A 21,872-nucleotide genomic window follows, 5' to 3' on the forward strand; every position below is an offset into this window, starting at 1 on the left:
TTAGTTGTCAAGTTTTCAAAAAAATCAAATCTTTTCAAAATTAAAAATAATATCTTTTTCAAAAAAAAATATTATCTTTTTCGAAATCTTATCATATCTTTTTCAAAATTCAAAAATATTTTCTTATCTTATTCAAATCTCAAATTTTAAAATTAAATCTTTTTCAAAATTAAATTTCTCATCTTATCTTTTTCTAATTTCAAATTTCAATTTCAAATCTTTTCTTATCTTACCTTCTATTTTTTTTTTCAATTTCAAATCTTTTCTTAATTAATATCTTATCTTCTCTCTCTTATTTTTCAAAACTTCCTAACTAACTCTTCTCTTCCTTAATTTTCAAAAATAATATCCTATCTTCTCTCTCTTCTTTTTTAAAACCTCCCAACTAACTCTTCTCTTCTTAATTTTCAAAAATTACTTCTCTTCTTCTCTCTCTTCTTTTTCAAAACTACCTAACTAACTCTCATCTCTCTTAATTTTCGAAAACTTTTTCTTCTCTTCACTCCTCTATTTTCGAAAATTTAACATTTAAATTTTAAATTCTTTATAAATTAATTAACTAATTTTCAAAATTAATTAAATAATAAATAAAAACAAAAATATTTTAATTCTTATTTACTTTTTCTATTTATACTGCTGTTCTTCTCACATCTATAGTATTCAAACTCTACTCCCTCTCTATTCTACCTTCTCATCTTCTATCTTCCCTTATTTACTCTTATCTATTATTTCGAAGGTATTTTTCTTCTACTTCTTTTCTGTCTTCTTCTTCTTTCTTAACATCTCATTGGAAGCTCTTTGATCCAAGTGGCACAAAAAGCTTTCTTGTGATTTCCTTTCCATCTTCTTTCTTCTTATTTTTTTCTTTCTTCTATTTTGACTTTAAGAAAGAGCTTCTTGCCTATTGGCATAGTCTCTTTTCTTCTTTTCTTCTTTTTTCTTTTTTTCTTGTTTATGACCAGGAATATGGATAAAGAACCCCTCTTTACTACTGATCCTGAACCTAAAAGGACTTTAAGGAAGAGCTTACAAAGAGCTAAAGCACAGCACTCCGGAAGAGACCTTTCAGAAAGTTTTGAACAAGAACAAGAAGACATGGCCGAATCACAAGAGGAGCCTAGAAAGGTCCTTGGTGACTTCACCATGCCTACCTCTGATTTTTATGGCAGAAGCATTGTTGTACCTGCCATTGAAGCTAATAATTTTGAGCTTAAGCCTCAGTTAATCTCTCTTCTACAGCAGAATTACAAATATCATGGACTTCCAATGGACGATCCACATCAGTTTTTAGCTGAGTTCTTGCTAATCTGTGATACTGTAAAAACCAATAGAGTAAATCCTGAGGTTTATAAAATTATGCTCTTTCCTTTTGCAGTAAGGGATAAAGCTAAAAACTGGTTGGATGCCCAGCATAAAGAGAGTCTTGACTCTTGGGAAAAGCTGGTTAATGCTTTTCTTGCTAAATTCTTTCCTCCTCAAAGGATGAGCAAAATTAGAGAGGATATTCAAACCTTCAGACAAAGAGAAGGTGAATCTCTCTATGAAGCTTGGGAAAGATACAAGCAACTAATCAGCAGATGTCCTCCTGACATGCTCTCAGAGTGGTCCATTATAGGTGTGTTCTATGATGGTTTATCTGAATTGTCCAAAATTTCATTGGACAGCTCTGTAGGTGGATCTCTCCATTTGAAGAAAACGCCTGCAGAAGCTAGAGAGCTCATTGAGATGGTTGTAAATAACCAATTCATGTACACCTCTGAGAGAAATCATGTAAACCATCGTACCTCTCAGAAGAAAGGAGTTCATGAAGTTGAGACTCTGAATGCCATCCTGGCTCAGAATAAGATCTTGACCTATCAGGTCAATATGATCTCTCAACATATGACTGGAATGCAAGCTACAGCTGGCAGTAATCAAGAAGCTTCTTCTGAAACAAAAGCTTATGATCCTGATCAAGACACCATGGAGGAGGTGAATTACATAGGAGAACCCTATGGAAACACCTACAATCCTTCATGGATGAATCATCTTAACCTCTCATGGAAGGATCAACAGTAACCTCAGCAAGGTTTCAATCAAGGTGGTAGGAACCAAAATAGGTTCAACAACATACCATCGTTCCCATCTTCTCAATGGAATATGGAGACCTCTAAGCCAATACTTTCTAACTTAGCCATTCTAGTCTCCATCTTCACTAAGACCACTCATAGTTTCATTAATGAAACAAAGTCCTCTATTAGAAACTTGGAGGTACAAGTTGGTCAACTGAGCAAGAGGATCCCTAAGATCCCTCCTGACACACTTCCTCGTAATACTGAGGTTAATCCTAGAGAAGAGTACAAGGCCATTGATAAACCCCATTTTTAGAGTTTATCTTGTGTTAGATTTAGAGGATTTTGTCAACTTTTCTCCCATTTATTCCCTAAGATAGCATGGTTTTGTAAATTCTCCTTTAATTGTGCTTAAGAGTGAAAACATGCTTTTTAGATCTTAAAATAGCTAATTTTAATTTACCTTGATTCCAGTAGATGCCTTGATATGTTTGTTAAGTGATTTCAGGTTTAGGAGACAAAGATTGGATTGAGGGAATGAAGAAAAAGCATGTAAAAATGGAGAACTCATTAATAAATGAAGGAATCAAAAAGTTGTCAAGCCTGACCTCTTCGCACTTAAACGATCATAACTTGAGCTATAGAGATCCAAATGACACGGTTCTAGTTGCATTGGAAAGCTAACATTCGGGGCTTTGAAATGATATTAGATTTGCCATAGTTGCCGCGCGTATAAGGATGCGTATGTGCACTGTACGCATACACACCGATGGTTGCACATGATTCACTTACTGCAACATGTGGCCAGCGATTTTAGAAGCCTTGTGGGCCCAATCCAACTCATTTCTGATGCTATTTACCCCAATGATTGAAGAGGAATGAAAAATACGTTTTAGACACTTAGTTACCACTAGCTTAGTTTAGTTTAGTTTTGGAGGCAAAGTTAGTTTTTAGAGAGAGAAGCTCTCTCTTCTCTCTAGGATTAGGATTAGGTTTAGGTTTAGGTTAATCTCTTCTTAGATCTAGGATTAATTCATGTTTTGATTTACTTTTCCTTTACAATTTCTTGTTCCTATACTCTTCCTCTCTCTAATTTTGTATTTCATTCTTGTAATTGTTTACTTTGTTGTTGATGCACTATTTCTTCTTCTATTTTCCTTTAATGCAATTTGAGGTAATTCATGTAGATCTTGTTTTCTTTAATTGTTGTTGTTAATTCTTTGCAATTAGTTGTTGTTAGAATTCATTCTTGTTTTTGATTTACTATATTTTTCTTTTGTGCCTTCCAAGTGTTTGATAAAATGCTTGGAGGAGTGTTAGAGTAGAATTTTATGTTCTTGGCTTGGAGAGGTAACTTAGAAACTCTTGAGTTAATAATGTCCAAGTAATTGATGATTGGGAGTCATTAACTATAGTTCTCACTAATTGGATTAGTAGAGAGTTAGGACATATGGGCTTGGATTGATATAGCTCATTTTACTTTCCTTTACTACTAGTTAGAGGATGATTTAATGAGATTGATCCTTACCAATTCTCATGTTGTGGTTAGTTATAGGGATAGAGATCCCTGACCACCAACCCTTGCCAAGACCTTTTTGTTATTTGAATTTCCTTGCCATATACAATTCTTGTCTCTCATCTCAAAACCCCAAAATATACCTCATAACCAATAACAAGACACTTTATTGTAATTCCTAGGGAGAACGACCCGAGGATTAAATACTTCGGTTATTAATTTTAGGGGTTCGTACTTGTGACAAACAAATGTTTGTATGAAAGGATTATTGTTAGTTTAGAAACTATACTTGCAACGAGAATTCATTCGTGAAATTCTAAACCATCAATTTTCTGTTCATCAGCCATAACCATAGAGGTTGAGGTCGAAACAGAGGAGAATGGGAAGGCATTGAACGCCAGTGAAGAAGCCTTCACTGGCATTCAACGCCCACAATGGCAGCAAGCCTGGCATTAAACGTCAATGAGGAACCCCTCACTGGGCATTTAATGTCCATCCTGGCATAAAAGCTAGCATTGAACGCCAGCCAGAGAGCACTGGCTGTGCGTTCAATGCCCAAAAAGGAAGGCTTTCTGTCGCTGAATGCCAGTGAGGAACCCCTCACTAGGCGTTCAACGCCAAACCAGGCAGCTATTCTAGTGCTGAACGCCAGTGAGGAACCCCTCATTGGGGTTTCAACGCCCACCAGCCTAGGGAAGATGGCGTTGAACGCCAGTAAGGACATCCCTGCTGGGTGTTCAACGCCCAGAATGCTAGAGGAACTGGCGTTTAACGCCAGTCAGTATAGACAACAAGGGCATTCAATGCCTAATAAGCTGACAAAGCTGGCGTTAAACACCAGCCCAAGCACACCCGTTGAGTGCTTGAAGCCCACTCAAGAATCCTCTATCCCAGAACCAAAGGAAACCATAAAGACCATTGAGGTTCCTTTATATGCACTTCTACAGTGTATGAGTTCTGATTACTATTCATCCTCAAGTGAGGATGAAGACACTAGGGAAGAGCAAGTTGCTCGATACCTAGGAGCTCTTATGAGGCTGAATGCCAAGTTATTTGGTACAAAGCCTCTGGAGGAAGAACCTCCACTGCTTACCAAAGAAATCCATTCTTTGGTTCAGCAAGAGCTACCTCAGAAGCTTCCAGGTGCTGGACGCTTTATGATTCCTTACACCATAGGCACCATAACCTTTGATAAGGCTCTATGTGACCTAGGGTCAAGCATCAACCTCATGCCACTCTCTGTAATGGAGAAGTTGGGAATCCTTGAGGTACAAGCTGTACACATCTCTTTAGAGATGGCAGACAAGACCATGAAGAAGCCATATGGTTTAGTGGAGAATGTCTTGGTTAAAGTTGAAAACCACTACATCCCAGCAAACTTCATTGTCTTAGACATAAGAGAGGATGAAGATGATTGTGTCATCCTTGGAAGACCTTTCCTAGCCACAAACAATGCTATAACTGATGTGGCTAAGGGAGAACTAACCCTAAAGTTAGGGAAGGATCACATCTTATTAAAGATGTCTCATCCTAAGTCTCCATATAAAAGAGAGATAACAGTGCAACACCTAGTGTGCCAACCCTCTCTTTCTGTGCAGAGCTCTGCAGAGCCCCTAGACATCAATTCTAGATTTTGTGTTGGGCAGCCACCAACAAGCTCTAAGCACAAAGGTACGAAAAAGAAAGTACCTAAAGGCTAGAGGGATAAGAAAGTTCCTACTGAATGCCTCTCACCTGGCATGAGAGTTGTCTTCAATAAGAAGCCAGTCTTACCACACACAGTGAGTCGTGTTCTACCTTTGGAGCTCATTCATGAGAGGACAGGAAGAAGATTCATTGCAAAGGGTAAAAATCTGAGCTCATACTCACCTCCGTAAGGAGCTAAACATCAAGCTAGTGATGTTAAAAGAGTGCTTGTTGGGAGGCAACCCAACTTTACTCAACTTTATTTATTTTGTTTTGTTTTTCTTTTAGTTGTTAGAGTCATGATCATGTGCATCAGTCAAGAGACGAAATTCACAGCAGTGAAAACAGAACACTCCAGATGGAGTGTTAAAGTTGAACGCCAGTGAGGAAGCCCTCACTCGGCGTTCAACGCCCCAAGAGGGGAGCATTGTTGGCATTGAACGCCGGCCAAGGAGTAGCCATATGTCTATGCATAGCTTTTTCTCATATATATATCAAATCACTCAATGGGGATACCATTCCCGAAAATTTATAAGTGCCCAGTCAACCATACATCGTAGGGTCAACAGAGTATCGAGTCTCAACCTGGAATACGTGGTGGCATGCTATGTTACTTTACCCAGGAAAACTCGTATCTCAGATAATTCAAATAAATAAGCCATATGAATATTTCAATTATAATTCATCAATATCCACATCATTCTCAATCATGTTTCATTCATCACGAATCTTGTCATCAATACCACAACTAACGTCATCAATCACAGTCATTACCCCACATCACTATAATTAACCAGAATCATCACCAAATCTCAAACAACCCAATTGTCACTAAATCACACCTCAATTTCACAGACAACCTCCAAATAACTCACTAAACTCACCTCCAAATCAACACCACACATTTTTCATCATATTTCTTAAAATAACTTTCTTCCTCTTAACTCTTATGTTCAATTTCGTTAAAAATTTTAAACTCACTTTCCTATTCCCAAACCCTTGAGTTTATATTCAATTCACCACTTAAATTGTTTGGCTAGTTAATCAAATATCTTAGAAATCAAATGAGTTTAAAACCACAAGTTAAACAAATCATAAGAATCCAATTCTCTTTAATAATTTTCAAAAAATTCAAAACATACTTCTTTTATTAAAGTTACTTAAATCTAAATCATTTTTGAAATCACAACCAAAACTTCTTCAAAATTCTTTGAAAAATTCCGGCAATACCTCCCTTAAAAACTAGAGTTTGCCACCTGTCATGGGTCCCCTCTTTTCAACCTCGACTCAATCAAAACTAACATTTCAAATTAACATTTCCAAATCCATCATTCAAAATCAATAAGAACCAATTTCAAACAAACGTTCAAAATCAACATATTAAGTCATTTTCGTCAGAAACTCAACAAATAGACAAATCAATAATCAATTCAGCCACAACTTCAATCACAGTAGAAAATCATTTCAATCACAGATATTAATTCATTTGCATTAATTCACTAAACTCATCAAGTATTCAACTCCAAAATATTTTAACTTTAAAACAATCCTCTACCTCGAAAAGTCAAACCAACGCGTTAAAGGAAACCTTTTACCCTTGGTTCGAAAACAATGGCGTTAGCTCTGACTATGTTCTGCAGCGGTAACAGCCTCAAGGGCACCAGCTAATAATAGGAACTCAACCCTGACATAAAATCGTCGTGCAAAACTCGATAATCTATAACAGAATAAATAGAGAGGTTTTTAGAGCAAAATACCTACTGCACAAAAAAGAACCAGGATCGAAGCAGCGGCAGATCTGACGGTAACTCCGGCAGCCACAACACTGTCCCCAGCAGCCACAGACACAGCTACGCAACTCAAAATAGAACCAGAGTGAGCGGCAGTAGCCTCCAGCGACTCTGGTGAGCTTCCTCAATGATAGTGGTGGCAGGAGCTTCGGCAGTGCTAACCGAGGCTTGACGGCGGCAAGAACGGTAGCGGTCGAAGCTCAGCAGCAATGGAGACCAGGCGCGGTGGTGACTCCACACACGACGGTGACAGCGATGGCTTCACCTCCTCCACGCGCGCTCTTTCTTCTCCGTATGTGGCTTTGGTTTGCGCTTCCTTCCGTTCGCAGTTCTATTTCTGACGCGGCGCAAGGACGATGGTCGGCGACAACCAGACTCCAGCGATGGCAATGAGGATGCCCGGCGGTGGCTTCTCCCTCCCAGTCCTAGCTTGGGCTCGTCACTCTCTCCCATGGCTTCCTCCACAAACGCTCTCTCTCCACGGTCCGACAATGATGCGACGGCGGCGGTGAAGCCCAGTACGCCAACGCGGTCTTCTTCTCCTCTCTCCTCTGCCTTCCCTAGATCTCTCTTTTCCCTCGGACTCCCCCTTTATGCTTTCTTTGTTTTTCTTCATTTCTTTCTTGGTGAATGGCTAAGGGTTTGGGGTGGTGGATGGCAGTGCTGTAGGTGTGAGGGGGATTAGGGTTAAATTTGGGGTGATTTGGGTTAATTAGGATTTGGTAATTCTAATCAAATTAGGGTATATTTTATTAATTTGAAATCTAATTTAATCCCTTGAAATTACATTAAAACTATTAATCAAGTATCTTAATTTAAAATTAAATATGATATAATTTATTTTATTTTCTTATGAAATTAAAATATTAAATTCTAAAATCTCAATTATGTAAACTATATCATATAAAATTCTTATTCTTTTACAACTGCTAAATTTTATAATTTAAGTATATAAAATTTTTCAATAATAATGAAATTCAGTAAAATTTATATTTTAATTATCAAAACCTGATTTAAATATTTTCAATGAAATAATTTCTGAAAATAAAATATCCAATAAATAAATAAATTTGAAATTGGCTCATAATAAAATTTTTCAAAATTTCTGGGTCTTACATCCTACCCCACTTATAAAAATTTTTGTCCTAAAAAATTAGTGTATTACAGAAAACATTACATGATTTTAACACTTTGCAAATCTTGCTGGTCATAAACCTAACATCAACAAAACTCTTTCACGTAAAACAAATCTCCATAGCATCCTATGGCATCGCACATTTACCAACTTTACCTTTTGCATACACTAACCATGTCCTAAGAACTAATGCATTACTTGTCATATCTAACATCGCACGTGACATTAAAATAAATCTCAAATCGCGCAGAATGACACAAGATTTTAAAAAAGAATGACAAGTGACAAGGATAGTACTCATAGGGATTTGAAAGAATGAATGAAATTACAGGTAAACGTAGATACATAAGTAATGAAGATTGCCAGAAAGGAATCAATTAACAACTACAAGGATAACTCTTGAATTAAAGAAATTTGATAAGATCAATAAGAAGAAAAACAGCTCGTTATTTTGAAACAAATTTCAAGCTGAGTCGAAGAAGTGTGAGCTTTTATAGAATTGGAATGATTAAAGACAATAGCGACGCATCACAGCAGAACAACTTCGGATTACTATAAGGGTTCCTTAGCTCGTGGAGAAATATGAGTTCAACAACTATGTTACTAAAGTTCTTACCATATTCGAAAATGTAAACATATCAAGATATATTGTGAAACAAAGAAATATAAACTATATATTAAGAAAATGAAAAGAATAAACGAAACTTCAAATTACACGACATGATTAGAACGCATAAGCCAATACCGTCTAATTAAAAAGAGCACTTACCAATTTAAAAAATTTAAGGATTCGTGTTGTACCAAAACAATTTTCAATGAGATAAGTGCGAGTATGTTCAAAAAGATGCAAATCAAATTAGAGGAAAAATCAAATTTTATTCAGAGACGAAGGTCCGAGGTAATTGGTACGTTACAAACAAACAGGTTTCGATTGCACAAGGAAGTTTCAAAGCTTCATACAAAGGAGTGTATACTAGTTCCCAAAACAATCTTATCGAAATTTAAAGTATAGCTACGGATGGTATCTAGCAAAGGAAGAACTGAATCAAAATTTCTTCAATGGAATCTGAAACAAGAACCTTAGAAGGAAATTATAAGAAGTGGTATGTTGCATCAAAATAAGTTTGGAATTTACTTAAAGAAATACAAACTTTGGAAAATAAGAACAAGCAACCAAGATAATCTTTCGCAAGAACTTGGAGAAACTTTTGAAATTACAAGTAAGCAAAAATGTACAAGAATAACAAGATGCACCGGAGGAGAAAATCAAGTTGTAATCTTATGAAGGAATGAACTCATTTTCCCAAAAGAATTACCAGAAATCTTAATAAGGTATTGCGTCAAAACAACCCAATTTAAAATAAATTATATGGTGTTTGTCAAATAAAGATTAACTGGAATAGAAGCAAAAATCTCTCATCAAGAATCTTAAAGTACATAATCAAGTAAAGTCATACATAAAAAATTTAAGTAATATTAGAGAAGAATCAAATTGTGTTCAAAGAAGGAAATCTATTATAAAGTGTTCCTGTATAATTAATAAAAGAATAGATAGTACTTTTAGAAACAAGTATGTTTTTTTTTTAGCTACTTAAAAGATTTATTTATTTCTTGTAGGAAAGTACATATAAGATTAGTGGTGGTCATATCCAGAATTCAAAGAATGGTTGCAGACAAGATCAGATAAATAATAAAAAAAAGATCAAACCAAAACTCTTTTCAACGAAGATTCCGAAACGAGAACTTCAGAAGAATACTACTAGAATTGTTATTTCGTAACAAGGCAAACTCAAAATTTTTACCAAGGGGATTACTTTATTCATTTAGAGGAGCACAGGATCAAAGATTGTAATTTGGACAGAATAAGCATAAGGTGTAGAAGGCGAAGCAAAAGAACCAAATCGCACAATTAGCTTGCTTCGAATTGTAACTTTCACGATTTTAAATCACTTAAGTATTAAGAATTATGTGTTACGCCAGAACAGATTTAAGATCGAATAAAAGGGTACATAATTCATGAAGAAATTCATAAATACTGATAATGATGGATAATTAAATCGGGTTCCAAAAAGAATTTAAACAAGGAGCGAGAAAGATGATAAATCGAAGAATAAGCAATACGCACATCATGTGGCATGATTAAAGCACTTGTCTTCAGTGTAAACTAATCAAAGAATAACTTCTGACATTTTTCAAAGAATTAAGGACCATTGTCATGCGAAACAGGTTCAAAGCTAACTAAAAAAAACTCATGATTCATGAAGAGAAATATGAGCAATATCAGGGATAAAAGTTCAAAGTGATTTCAAGTGAATTATCAGGATTATAATCTAGCAGAAATATACATATATATATATATATATATGTATATTTCTGCTAGATTATAATCCTGATAATTCACTTGAAATCACTTGGAACTTAAGAAATGAATAAATACGGTTGGGAACAGAGTCGAATCATATCCTAAAAGGGAAGATCTAAAGCAAGGAATTCCAATATAACCAATAAAAGAGAAAACAATGTACTAAGCAATGCAACACGAACAAGATTACATGTCAAAACGGGACTAACTTCAAAAATTAATTTCTAGCGCTCCGAAAACCCGTAAACCGCATCACTTATTAATTCTACTTTGTCCATGATAACTCATTAACTTTCTTAAACACATAAACCATCAACATTAAGCTGGTGAGACTTAATATCAACAGATATGCAATGGTAAGCTAATAGTGTTAATCAATAGACAGTCATGTGCATAAAGTTATAATTCTCGTCATTCGGACAAGACTTATAACATGATAAACACTTAGAGTATGCAATGAAGCATAGTCAGTCCATTTCTAAGGCTCTAATCAGGATGAACTACTCTGATACCATAACATAACAACCTAGCTTCCAATACGTCATGATCGTACCAAAAGTAAGGCGTTACTAACCGGTTTTCCTTATTAGTTATTTAATATTGAGCCTTTAGTTCGGAATCATGTTTCAATCTTTAATAAAAAGCCAAAAAATTATTTCCAACTCATTAAAAATCATATATCAAACATCACCAAGTAATAGTAATCACATAATTACTAATAATAATAAATCTTATACAAGCAAATCAAAATAAAATTTGGATACAACACTTATCCCTCTTTATTAAATAAAGATCTTAAGCAACAATCACCCGCAGCTTCAAACTGAGTCTTCAAACCTGTATCACTGAAAGGGTGGAAGATATTGGGGTGAGAACAAACCACACGTTCTCAGTAGGGACGGGAATACCATCAAAGTAAAGAAATACTTGCAAATAGAATTAATTCTATTATAAAACAATTTTTCTTTTTTGAAATAACCTTTTGAAAAAATTTGGTGAAAAACTTACTTTAAAAGGTGTTTAAAGAAATTCCTTTAACTTACAAATTAGTAAGATGAATAGTTTAAAGAAACAAAAAGGACCAAAAACATGCCTAGTGACTTCCTACCCAACTCGCCTCGCTCACTCCTATCCAAATAGTATACACATTAGAATACTCAAGCAACACCTAGTCCACCTGCCTCAACCTTCATTACCACATACCAGAAACTATTCTCATCACGCCTCCACCAAAAAGAGTCTCTCAGATAAACATACACATACAAGACAAACAAGGAAATCACAGATAGGATTCAAGTACAGCAAGTAAAACAAGTAGCAGATGAACATGGCTAAGCAGTTAAGCAAACCAAAACAAATTCACACTCAATCAAAACATACAAATGCATATGATGCATACCTGTCCTATGACTAGTGAGCTCATCTGTCGGTTATAAAGCCAATCCGACATGTCCTGATAGCTAACCATTGGACAGTCCCCTGACGCGCATCCCCATGAGTCTATGCATAGATTTTTCTCATATATATATATATATATATATATATATATATATATATATATATATATATATATATATATATATATATATATATATCGCTCAAATGGGGGTACCATTCTCGAGAATTTATAAGTGCCCGGTCACCCTTATGTCATATGGTCAATATAGTATTGAGTCTCAACCCAGAACACGTGGTGGCAAGCCACAATACCTTACCTAGGGAAACTCGTATGTCAGATAATTCAAATTAATAAGCCATATAAATATTTCAATTATAATTCATTAACATTCACATCATTCTCAATCATGTCTCATTCATCACGAATCTTGTCATCAATACCACAACCAACGTCATCAATCACAATCATCACCCCACATCACTATAATTAACCAGAATCATCACCAGATCTCAAACAACCCAATTGTCACTAAATCACACCTAAATTTCAAAGACAACCTCCAAACAACTCATAAACTTGCCTCCAAATCAACACCACACATTTTTCATCATATTTCTTAAAATAACCTTCTTCCTCTTAAATCTTATGTTCAATTTCATTAAAAACCTTAAACTCACTTTCCTATTACCAAACCCTTGAATTTATATTCAATTTACCATTTTAAAGTGTTTGGCGAGTTAATCAAATCTCTTTTCATTATTAGAAATTAAATGAGTTTAAAATCATAAGTTAACCAAATCATAAGAATCCAATTCTCTTTAATAATCTTCAACAACATTCAAAACATACTACTTTTATTAAAGTTACTTAAATCTAAATTATTTTTGAAATCACAACCAAAACTTCTTCAAAATTCTTAGAGAAATTCCAGCAGCACCTCCCCTAAAAACTGGAGTTTGCCACCCGTCACTGGTCCCCTCTTTTCAACCTCGACTCAATCAAAACCAACATTTCAAGTTAACATTTCCAAATCCATCATTAAAAATCAATAAGAACCAATTTCAAACAAACGTTCAAAATCAACATACTTAGTCATTTTCGCCAGAAACTCAATAAATTGACAAATCAATAATTAACTCAGCCACAACTTCAATCACAGCAGAAAATCATTTCAATCACAGATATTAATTTATTTGCATTAATTCACTAAAATCATCAGATATTCAACTCTAAAATATTTTAAATTTAAAACAATCCCTTACCTCGAAAAGTGGAACCAACGCATTAAAGGAAACCTTTTACCCTCGGTCCGAAAACAACGGCATTAACTCCAACTATGTTCCGCAGCGGTAACAGCCTTAAGGGCACCAGCTAATAACAGTAACTCAATCCTAACATAAAATCGTCGCGTAGAACTCAATAATCTATAACAGAATAACACATAGAGGTTTTTAGAGCAAAATACCTACCGCACAAAAAGGAACCAGGAATGAAGCAACGACAGCTTTGACGGTAACTCGGGCAGCCACAACACTGTCCCCGGTGGCCACGGACATGGCTACACAACTCAAAATAGAACTAGATAGAGCGGCGGCAGCCTCCAGCGACTCTGGTGAGCTTCCTCAATGACAGTGGTGGCAGGAGCTCAGCGGTGCTAACCGAGGCTTGACGGTGGCAGGAACGGCGGCGGTTGGAGCTCAACAGCAACGGAGACCAGGCAGAGTGGTGAATCCACCCACGATGGTGACAGCGACGGCTTCACCACCTCCGCGCACGCTCTTTATTCTCCGTCTGTGGCTATGGTTTGCGCTCCTTTCCATTCGTAGTTCTATTTCTGATGTGGCGCAAGGACGATCGACGTCGACGACCAAATCTCTAGTGACGGCAACGAGGATGCCCGGCGGTGGCTTCTCCCTGCGAGTCCTGGCTTGCGCTCGTCACTCTCTCCCAAGGATCCCTCCGCAAATGCTCCCTCTCCACAGTCTGACAACGACGTGACGGCGGGGGTGAGGCCTAGTGCGCCGGCGCGGTCTTCTTCTTTTCTCTCCTCTGCCTTCCCCAGATCTCCCTTCTCCCTCGGACTCCCCCTTTCTGCTTTCTTTGTTTTTCTTCATTTCTTTCTTGGTGAATGGCTTACGGTTTTAGGCGGTGGATGGCGGTGCTGTAGGTGTGAGGGAGATTAGGGTTTAATTTGGGGATATTTGGGTTAATTAGGATTTGGTAATTCTAATCAAATTAGGGTATATTTTATTAATTTGAAATCTAATTTAATCCCTTGAAATTACTTTAAAAATATTATTTAATTATCAATTTGCTAATTAGATTTTAATCAAGTATCGTAATTTAAAACTAGAGATGATATAATTTATTTTCTTTGTTTATGAAATTAAATTATTAAATTCTAAAATTTCAATTATTTAAACTAAATCATATAAAATTCTTATTCTTTTACAGTTGCTAAATTTTATAATTTAAGTATAGAAAATTATTCAATAATAATGAAATTAAGTAAAATTTATATTTTAATTATCAAAACCTGATTTAATTATTTTTAATAAAATAATTTCTGAAAATAAAATCTCCAATAAATAAATAAATTTGAAATTGGCTCATAATAAATTTTTTCAAAAATTTTTGGGTCTTAAAATTATGTAAAGCTTCTTCTCAACGTTAACGATTTGGTTGCAATTTTCGGATCTGCTCTGCTACTCGTCGTTCTTCTTCTTTTTCTTGTCTACTATTTATCGTTCTTTTCTGCTGCTCGTCGTTCTTCTTCCTATTCTTCTTCACTTTCTTTTTCGATATGTGAATTTATCTTCTTCATTTTCATATTTTAATAGGTTATTAAAACAATGAATGATTCAGCTTCACATTAATTGAATAAGAGTGATTTGGATTATTCTTCTGAATCGAATCAACCGGACGAGATTTTTATTGTTGAATTGAATTGAATGCAATTGCTAAATTCTAGACGTAGGTGTTCTTATTTGGATTAAACTGGATTGAATTTAATGGAATGCAATCTCTGAATTTTAGATGCAGGTCTTTCGAATTTGATTTTATATATATATATATATATATATATATATATATATATATATATATATATATATATATATATATATATATATATATATACATACATACATACAATATTCGAATTTGAATTTATATAATGGATAATGTTCTGTTCATTTAGTTCTATACAATGGTTTTACTTTAATAATATGTTTGGTTTATTATGCAGACTGTTGTTCGAATTTGAAGTTATGTAATGGACAATGTCTGTTCATTTAGTACTATACAATGGTTTTGTTTTAATAATGTGTTCGGTTTATTATGTAGACTAGGTGTGTTGTGAATGAACAATTTGTCTCAGAGGTTGGAATGACTTTCAAGACACTAGAAGAAACTGAAAAGTTCTACAAAGATTATTCCAAACTTGCTGGTTTTTCTACCAAAATAAAGAACACGACTCGGAAGGGAAATGAGATTAAAAATCAACTAATCGTATGCAGCAGAGAGGGGCTCTTGATGTTTAGGTGTTTCTAAAACTGAATATGGATATAAACATTTTTTTTCAAATTAGCGTTCTATAATAGTGCTATATACACTTTTTTCGGTTCATCTAGTGTATTAATTTCGGTTTATTTGTATTTTTGGAGCTCTTAATGTTTGATAAATACCCTGAATCCATTCACTATGAAGTTAGAACAAAACAGCAGCCTAGATAGTTCCAATAGATATATACAATAACATTAGATTTTCCATTAACATTCACATATATACATTAACATTATATTTTCATTAACATTTACATTAATATTCACATATATACATTAAAGAAGAAATGTTTGCTTTCTTAAACAAGTTAAACAAATTAGTAATAATTGCAACGAGTCAAAGAAACTACAACTTATTTACTATCTATATTGCCTGATGTGAATTTTCAAAAAGGGCTTGAGAGGGAAGCAGATGCCTTGGGGAGTCTATGGCTTCAAATGCCTGAATCACTTGGTCTCTTATTTTGTTAATTTTGTTCATTTACCGCTGAGCCTGATATACTCTGCTTCAACCCCCTCTCCATCCTCCATCAAGGATTCTGCCCCAGCATAAACCCTCATTTTGGATATTATTAATCCCTGAAAAGGATACAAAAAGTAAAATCAGGCACAAGGAGTGATTGAATAAAACGTGATAAACATTCAATCAGCAAGAAAAATATTTTCTACATGCAAACGAATTCAAGTAAACACTTAACAATCAAGTGAATATAAATCACCAACTCCAACGAACCGAACTCCATTCATATTTGAATAAAACGTGATAAACATTCAATTAGCAAGAAAAATATTTCTGCATGCAAAAGAACTTAACTAAACACTTAACAATCACGTGAATGTAAATCACCAACTACAATGAACCGAGTTATATATCACAGAAAACAAATAACAATACATTTCCATTCGTATGCCCTAGTTATAGAGAAAAAAATGGAATTAGAATAAGTCGATCTACTAAACGCACCAACTCAATCCACTAAACCTTAATTTACTATCTATATTGCCTGATGTGAATTTTCAAAAAGGGCTTGAGAGGGAAGCAGATGCCTTGGGGAGTCTATGGCTTCAAATGCCTGAATCACTTGGTCTCTTATTTTGTTAATTTTGTTCATTTACCGCTGAGCCTGATATACTCTGCTTCAACTCCCTCTCCGTCCTCCATCAAGGATTCTGCCCCAGCATAAACCCTCATTTTGGATATTATTAATCCCTGAAAAGGATACGAAAAGTAAAATCAGGCACAAGGAGTGATTGAATAAAACGTGATAAACATTCAATCAGCAAGAAAAATATTTTCTACATGCAAACGAATTCAAGTAAACACTTAACAATCAAGTGAATATAAATCACCAACTCAAACGAACCGAACTCCATTCATATTTGAATAAAACGTGATAAACATTCAATTAGCAAGAAAAATATTTCTGCATGAAAAAGAACTTAACTAAACACTTAACAATCACGTGAATGTAAATCACCAACTACAATGAACCGAGTTATATATCACAGAAAACAAATAACAATACATTTCCATTCGTATGCCCTAGTTATAGAGAAAAAAAATGAAATTAGAATAAGTCGATCTACTAAACGCACCAACTCAATCCACTAAACCTTAATTTACTATCTATATTGCCTGATGTGAATTTTCAAAAAGGGCTTGAGAGGGAAGCAGATGCCTTGGGGAGTCTATGGCTTCAAATGCCTGAATCACTTGGTCTCTTATTTTGTTAATTTTGTTCATTTACCGCTGAGCCTGATATACTCTGCTTCAACTCCCTCTCCGTCCTCCATCAAGGATTCTGCCCCAGCATAAACCCTCATTTTGGATATTATTAATCCCTGAAAAGGATACAAAAAGTAAAATCAGGCACAAGGAGTGATTGAATAAAACGTGATAAACATTCAATCAGCAAGAAAAATATTTTCTACATGCAAACGAATTCAAATAAACACTTAACAATCAAGTGAATATAAATCACCAACTCCAACGAACTGAACTCCATTCATATTTGAATAAAACGTGATAAACATTCAATTAGCAAGAAAAATATTTCTGCATGCAAAAGAACTTAACTAAACACTTAACAATCACGTGAATGTAAATCACCAACTACAATGAACCGAGTTATATATCACAGAAAACAAATAACAATACATTTCCATTCGTATGCCCTAGTTATAGAGAAAAAAAATGGAATTAGAATAAGTCGATCTACTAAACGCACCAACTCAATCCACTAAACCTTAAATTAAACTAGGAGAAATGCGAGTTTTGCGCGAAATTAAATGAACATAATAACAATAGTTTGTCTTATACCTTGCGGAGTCTCTATTCTTGTTTTTGTTTGTTTTTTCTTCTTCTTTTCGAAAGCTTGACGCAAATTTGGAGAAGCGGCAGTTTTCGCAGATAACACGAACGAGGTTTGAGAGATTTCGAGAGAGATTTGAAATTTTCCAGTAACAGTTTCGACAGTGAAGAATGAACGTTGTTTCATATTCAAGCGCGAATGGTAACGTTTGGGGGGAGGGTTTCCGCGCGTGTATACACGTTTCATTTAATGAGATTGGTTTTTTTGTTTTTGTTTTGAGCTTGCTTGGATGGAGTTGGATATGTACCCCAACTGATTATTATTATTGCTACCAAATGCTAATTTAAACCCACAACTAATTCATAAGCCATCATTTAAAATGGATGGTGGCACATATGAAGTAAAAAAAAAGTTTGTCCAACATCTATGACGCGCATTCACATTTGAAACCTGAAAGGTAGGTACCTAATGAATGAAAATAGTAACTAATCAACTGCAACATTTACAAGCATTCCATTTACAACAACTCTTACAGAAAGCACAAGAAGGACAAGGAAAGCAATAACACCAATTGCAAGATTTGAGACAACTCCAGCAACTGGTTCCTGGTTTTCTAGTTTCTTTTACTGATGATTCTTGCTTTTCATATGGTATCTGTTGAGAAATATCCGTCTCTGTTGTACTAATTCTTTTTGGTTCCATCAAACTGCAAGAATCCCAAACAGATTTCCATCAGTGTGTTTCTACAATTTGAGATAAAGTTAATCTCGGAACAATTATATAATCCTGTAAATAATGTGCTAATAACAAAATAGATAACAAGGGTTATGAAAGAAAAATAGACAATGCTTGGAATTATTAAAATGTTGATGATGATTACGATAATGTGATTTGATTAGATTATATTTGATTAAATCTTAAGGTGAAATGAATGGGAAAATGAACTATGTAACATAAATAGAAGAGATGTATAACTTCTACAACCATATGCCTAATAATACACAGGAGATGGAAAGGCATGAGAGTCAAGATCAAAGCATTTGTTTGGGCTATGTTCCACAAATGGCAGAATGTCCAACAACAAAAACACTTAAGAATGACAACAAATGGCAGCAAGAGAGCCACCCACAGACGCAAAACACCCAACTAGAATTAGAAAAGAAACAAAATATGCAAGACATGTGATATAGATAATGTATAGTTATTAAAGAATAAATCAAGATTGTCTCAAAAACAGAAACAAATATGGACTCACGCTGGAAAAGAAAAAGATTGCTTTGGGGTGGTTCTGGTAATTTGAGTAAGGTCAACAGTCAAGGATCCGGATGAATTGTCACTTTCTGCTCGTGATAAATCTTTTATTTCATATTGGTCTGTACAAGGAATTTCTTCTATCATGAAAGATGCACTTGATGTTCTGTAGATTTGCAGGCTCTCTACGACGTCACTCTGTGTGACATTGCTGATCTCCTCTATTATGGGAGAATGAATGTCCTCACTTATGTCACCAGATTGGGGGACTTCATGGGGCATGCTTACTTCATAATTCACAAATACATGGTCTCTGTTGAAACTAAGATTCCCTACATGAAGGCTAAATAATGATTCATTAGAAGCAACACTCCAGTCCAATGGATTTGCAGGCTTCTCGAATATTGAAGATGGGATCCTAGAAGCATCATATCCTGACGATCGATCCATCACCTGGATGGGAGGTCTTGCAGTTAGTGGAAAATCATTCCTCTTCTGGACACCATAATCTTGAAATGAAGGTGGGGTGGCAACAAGTTTGTTGCCATGCTCAGATTTGACAAAGCTCTCACTACTAGAAGGATAATTTGTTCCATGTTTGGATGAGTATTTAGATGTGCTAGATGTGGTGATATCCACATTATCCGAGCTATCACTTGATGATTCTAACATAAAGGAAGAATCCACCTTTCTGGCTGAGTTTGATATGCTTTCAATGCCATTGATTTGTGTGTTAGAAGTATCTTTCTTACCACTTTTAACTCTAGATATAACAATTGTGTTCCTTTCTGAGGTAATACTACTTTCACTTCCGTCAATTATCTCAGGATTTGACTTAGTATGCCTACTCCTTCCACTACGATAAATGATCTCAGGGTTTGAATAAGTATGTCTATTGGTTCCTCTCCAGTCAAATATCACAAGATGTGAATTAATACTCCTATTGCTTTCACTAGTTTCTGAACTTTTCTTTGCACATTTATCATCTACGCCACAATGAAAGGTCTCTAAAGACATCACGAACACTTGTTCTACTTCTCTTCTATAACCCTGCATAATTTTTCTTGAATTATTAGCTCCTCACATGCTTTCCAAATGCATTACTGAATTTACTTCAATTTAAAAGTAGTTTCTATGGTCAGGAAGATGAATGCAAACTTTAGGTTATTTTCATAGTTGATGCAGTCATTGGGGGTGCCTCAAATTATCATTTTCTTCATTTTTAAAAAACATGAAAGAGGAAGAATATTAAACAAACAGAGCAAATAAAATGGTCATTCAGGATTATTAGATTATGAAATCTCGATTAAAAAATAATCTATGAATGACAAAAGTATTCTTTATCATTAAAGATAAACAACATGTTGGAATTTTCATATATCTCCGAGTAAGAACACAAAAAAATACCACATCTTTATGCAGCCTAATCTTAATCCAATATTGTCAATTTGTAAAGCTTTTCCATATAGCCTTATTTAGCCATCTTGAGATTAATCAATTAAAGGGAAAAAAATTTATTGAAAATAAACAGTTAGATGCACATTTCCATAATCCCATAACATGTAATGTCACCAAGTTGATTGTTAAACTTCCATTAGTTTACCTTCTTAATCCAAAAAATTGAATAGATAAATACTTAATCTTTTAATTTTAGCTTTTATTATTACAAAAAAAAATCAGGCAAATAAACTGGAGAAAGAAATCTAGCATATTATGAAAGTCAAAATGAAGTTAAACCTTATGGAGACCCCAATTATTTAGAAGCCAAAACCTACTATTAAGAATGAAATGAGTTTTGCATGGAAAGGTAAGGAAGATACCTGGAAATGATCATGGACTGGGAAAGCTCGCTTGATGTTGATTTTTGCAATAACGAAATTGTTTGAATTCTAGACGACGAAAAAGGATGTGAGGAAAAATTAGGGATTAGGATTTTTGGAGGGGCAGAATCAGGGAAGACGAGATGTGTTGCAAGGATTTCACTTGTCTTCAGTTTCATTCTCCGAATAACTAATTTGCTGTTGCACGCCATAGTATTTTGTTGTATAAACAACTCAAATTCCCAGTGGTTACGCTAACAAATATAACTGTTGAATATCTAATCTAATTGAAGCGAAAACTGAGGTAAAGTCGACTTCTCGCGAAGTTGATTTTTGAGACTCGTTAAATAATTTGACTGATTTGACTAAATTTTTAGTCAACAATTCTCTGATATTAACTTTACATAAAGTTGACTTCACCTAAGTTTCCACCTCTAATTTAACATTATTATTAACACAGAAAACAAAAAAAATATTATTACTCGCCGCTCAAAGGGCATCATTTTTTTATTGTTTTTAAAAAATTAATTTTTTATATTTTTATTTTTAAAATTATAGATTTCATAAAATAATTTAAATATTAAGAATAAAAATATTTAAAAAAAATATAAAAATTTTATAAATTATTTAAATTTTAAAACATAAAATTTAAAAATATAAATTAAATAAGATATTAAAAAATTTATTATATTATTATTATGTGTAACAAAATCAAGATAAATATTTATAAAGTAATTATTTATAAATATTATATAAATTTATTTATTTATTTTTTTAACCACATTAAATTTGAAGTGAAGATAGAATTATATAAGTTTATTCATTTATTCTGTATTAACCGACGTTAAGCGGAGAAGTTAATTAGAAAGGATAATATTGGAAAGAAATTCCGGACACTAAATTTATGTATTACAGTTATATATTGTTATAGATATGAATTTATAATAATATTTTTTATTTTTTAAAATTATTAATTTATATTTTTAT

General features: G+C 34.2%; 1 protein-coding gene and 1 non-coding gene across 2 annotated transcripts; both read right to left on the reverse strand.

Moving 5' to 3' along the window:
• Window positions 1-1,488: 1,488 nt before the first annotated feature.
• LOC112804405 (small nucleolar RNA R71) lies at window positions 1,489-1,597 on the reverse strand. Its single transcript, XR_003203013.1, has one exon. It is a non-coding gene; the product is annotated as a small nucleolar RNA R71 (small nucleolar RNA).
• A 16,675-nt stretch (window positions 1,598-18,272) lies between these two features.
• Window positions 18,273-21,144, reverse strand: LOC112803581 (uncharacterized). The gene is made up of 3 exons (XM_025847065.3): window positions 20,886-21,144; window positions 19,070-20,115; window positions 18,273-18,520 (listed from the first exon to the last, which is right to left on the reverse strand). The coding sequence occupies exons 2-3, from the start codon at window positions 20,080-20,082 to the stop codon at window positions 18,304-18,306; spliced, it is 1,230 nt and encodes a 409-aa protein (XP_025702850.1). The 5' UTR covers window positions 20,083-20,115; window positions 20,886-21,144; the 3' UTR covers window positions 18,273-18,303.
• Between the last annotated feature and the right edge of the window lie 728 nt (window positions 21,145-21,872).

The sequence above is a fragment of the Arachis hypogaea genome, chromosome 5, assembly GCF_003086295.3.
Source record: "Arachis hypogaea cultivar Tifrunner chromosome 5, arahy.Tifrunner.gnm2.J5K5, whole genome shotgun sequence".
Taxonomy (NCBI): domain Eukaryota; kingdom Viridiplantae; phylum Streptophyta; class Magnoliopsida; order Fabales; family Fabaceae; genus Arachis; species Arachis hypogaea.